Below are 2,304 nucleotides of genomic sequence, written 5' to 3' on the forward strand. Positions count from 1 at the left end.
ATAAAAATAAACATTTCAGCTTTGTTATAACTTTGGGCTGGTTCTGGGCTGTGTTAACTAACTGTCAGCTTTATACGTTATAACAAACAACGTTATAACTGGTTTAGCCCCGGCTGTGACCCCGTGGACCACCACCCTGGACGGAGTTGGCGGGAACAACCCGGGAATCAGACTGGTCAGTTACAACAAGAACACCGGAGATCTAACGGTCAGTGTCGTGAGCTGGACAACTCATTCGTTCGGTACTTCTTTGATGCCAAATTCAAGAGATTTTACACCTTGCATATCAGAGCTTTAATGCACGATTTGTTGCATCTTTACTTCAGGAATGCTGAGTTTCCGTTTGTTTATGAAGCTTTTGCCACGTTGTTCTTGGTTTCTTGGTTTCTAATTGCTCTATTCAAAACCACTTTCAAATTTGGTTCAGAGAAGTTATCATGGAAGCATGTTGTGTCACATCAATTGCAAACATCTGCAGCTCTGACATTTTTATAGTAAAAGGGTCACGATTTGGTACTTTGTTTCAGCATGTCATTGACAGACAAATTCTTTGCGACTGGTCACGAATAACACACTTCCCCCCTCCCCCACTCTAGGATGTAAACCAGTACTACTCCAACTTGGCTCTGGCGAACATACAGGGTTCTCCACTGTGGGGACGCGAGTACAGCCTCAGGGGAACCTTCAACCTGTCCGACGCCTCGCCGGCATCACTTCAGAACTCCTGGACAGCTTCAGCGACCGTTCATCCGACAACTTCGAGAAGTACTACCTGTACAACTCCGTTAGCCTCGACCGGTCTACGTGTGACGAGGACTGCAAAGTGGCACAACTGTGTGCCATCAAGGAAGTTGACTATGACAAGTATGCAGACTGTACGAACGCACCCGGGAGTGGTGCAGATACTGTCTCTACGCTAACCAGCTTTGGAATGTTCCTTCTTTTTGTCATGGCAGCTTTTGGTCTTTCTGCCTGACAGCAACATTACCGTTCAGGCATGCTGTAATGATGTGCAAAGAATTATCAAATGTGCTCCAGGAAAGCAACTAAGGAAGGTTGCTGTTAGATGCTTATGCTTCATGGTTTTTAATTTTTTAATCTTACAAAAGCTTGAAATAAATTCACTGATATCAAAAGTGAAAGAAATGGAATGTATTTAGCTTGAAATAACTTTGGGCTAGGATTGGTATGTTTAAAGCTTTTGCTACTGTGAAAGATCTTGGTGAAAACAATGCGTACAGTGAAGTTTTTGTTGTTGTTGCAAATGCTGGAGTTAGACCAAGACACAAAAGAAATAAGGATTACTTTCAGTATGATAATCATGAATAAATGTTACTCTTGACTAGATTTCAAAATGTCTTCTTCGTAGTTTCTCCCTGGAAATAAAGTTATGACCAACATGTTTCCATTTAGAAACGATACTAACAGCAAATGACGGTAAGCGTTTTTGACAACTACACCATCTGAAAGCATGTCATTTACCTTAAAAACAGTCTATCTTCGAATCAATGCGTACTTAAGATTCAACACCATTATGTGCAAATACGGTCTTCAGAGGCATTTCTTACGACGACACGGCGTCTTGGATACTCGGGTACACGTCGTCAGTTTGGTCTTGGTGGTTGTCTGTGCCTCCCAGATCAGTCGTGGTGAGTAGATGCCCGGTAGAGCCACTTTCCTCTGGTCCATCTCTCTTCCCTTGGTCCTCTTCAACAACTGTCACGATCTTAGGGTGTTGTTCCATGTCACTCTCGGTGATTGGTGCGTGATCACCACTACTGACAGTGATGTTACCATGGTCTGCTGTGCCCGTGGAAACCGCGAGGGGCACAGTTTCACCACTCTCGAGGAAGTGGAGGTTAGGTGCTTGTTCTTTCACCTGTTCCTTCGTCTTCGCACAGGGGCCGATCATGTACACGTTATCGCCAACCTGTGACGGATGGAACATTGATGTTTGGTCATTTATCGGTGGGAGAGCATGTATACGTCTGTAACGTCAACAGGAATTTGGCAAAGAAGACCAGGTCACCCATATTCTTATCAATTATAAAGGTGTTGGGATCCTTAAGGTAGCAGAACACAGTATTAATGGGCGACCCCCGGGACGATGACGCGGGTATAGAAAGTAGTGCAGCGAATATTCTTGAAGGCTGGGTAGAAAGCCTGATAAGAGCGTCAGCCAGATGTAAATTGTGCTGTGTGGTGTAGGAATGTATCGGGTTTGAGACTGTGTGATTTGAATTGTGAAGGTTTTGCAGTTCGTGTATAAATGCGCAAAAAAAAAAAAAAAAAAAAAAAAAAAAA

At 43.5% G+C, this 2,304-nt stretch overlaps 1 protein-coding gene across 1 annotated transcript; it reads left to right on the forward strand.

Moving 5' to 3' along the window:
* Positions 1–107: 107 nt before the first annotated feature.
* Positions 108–1,944, forward strand: LOC109467075 (acid sphingomyelinase-like phosphodiesterase 3b; the record flags this gene model as incomplete). Its single annotated transcript, XM_019764980.1, has 2 exons — positions 108–208; positions 597–1,944. Coding segments are annotated over 2 exons (425 nt in total), but the record flags the coding sequence as incomplete, so codon positions are not given.
* Positions 1,945–2,304: the final 360 nt, after the last annotated feature.

Source organism: Branchiostoma belcheri, unplaced genomic scaffold, assembly GCF_001625305.1.
Source record: "Branchiostoma belcheri isolate BF01 breed outbred unplaced genomic scaffold, Haploidv18h27 scaffold1747, whole genome shotgun sequence".
Lineage (NCBI taxonomy): Eukaryota > Metazoa > Chordata > Leptocardii > Amphioxiformes > Branchiostomatidae > Branchiostoma > Branchiostoma belcheri.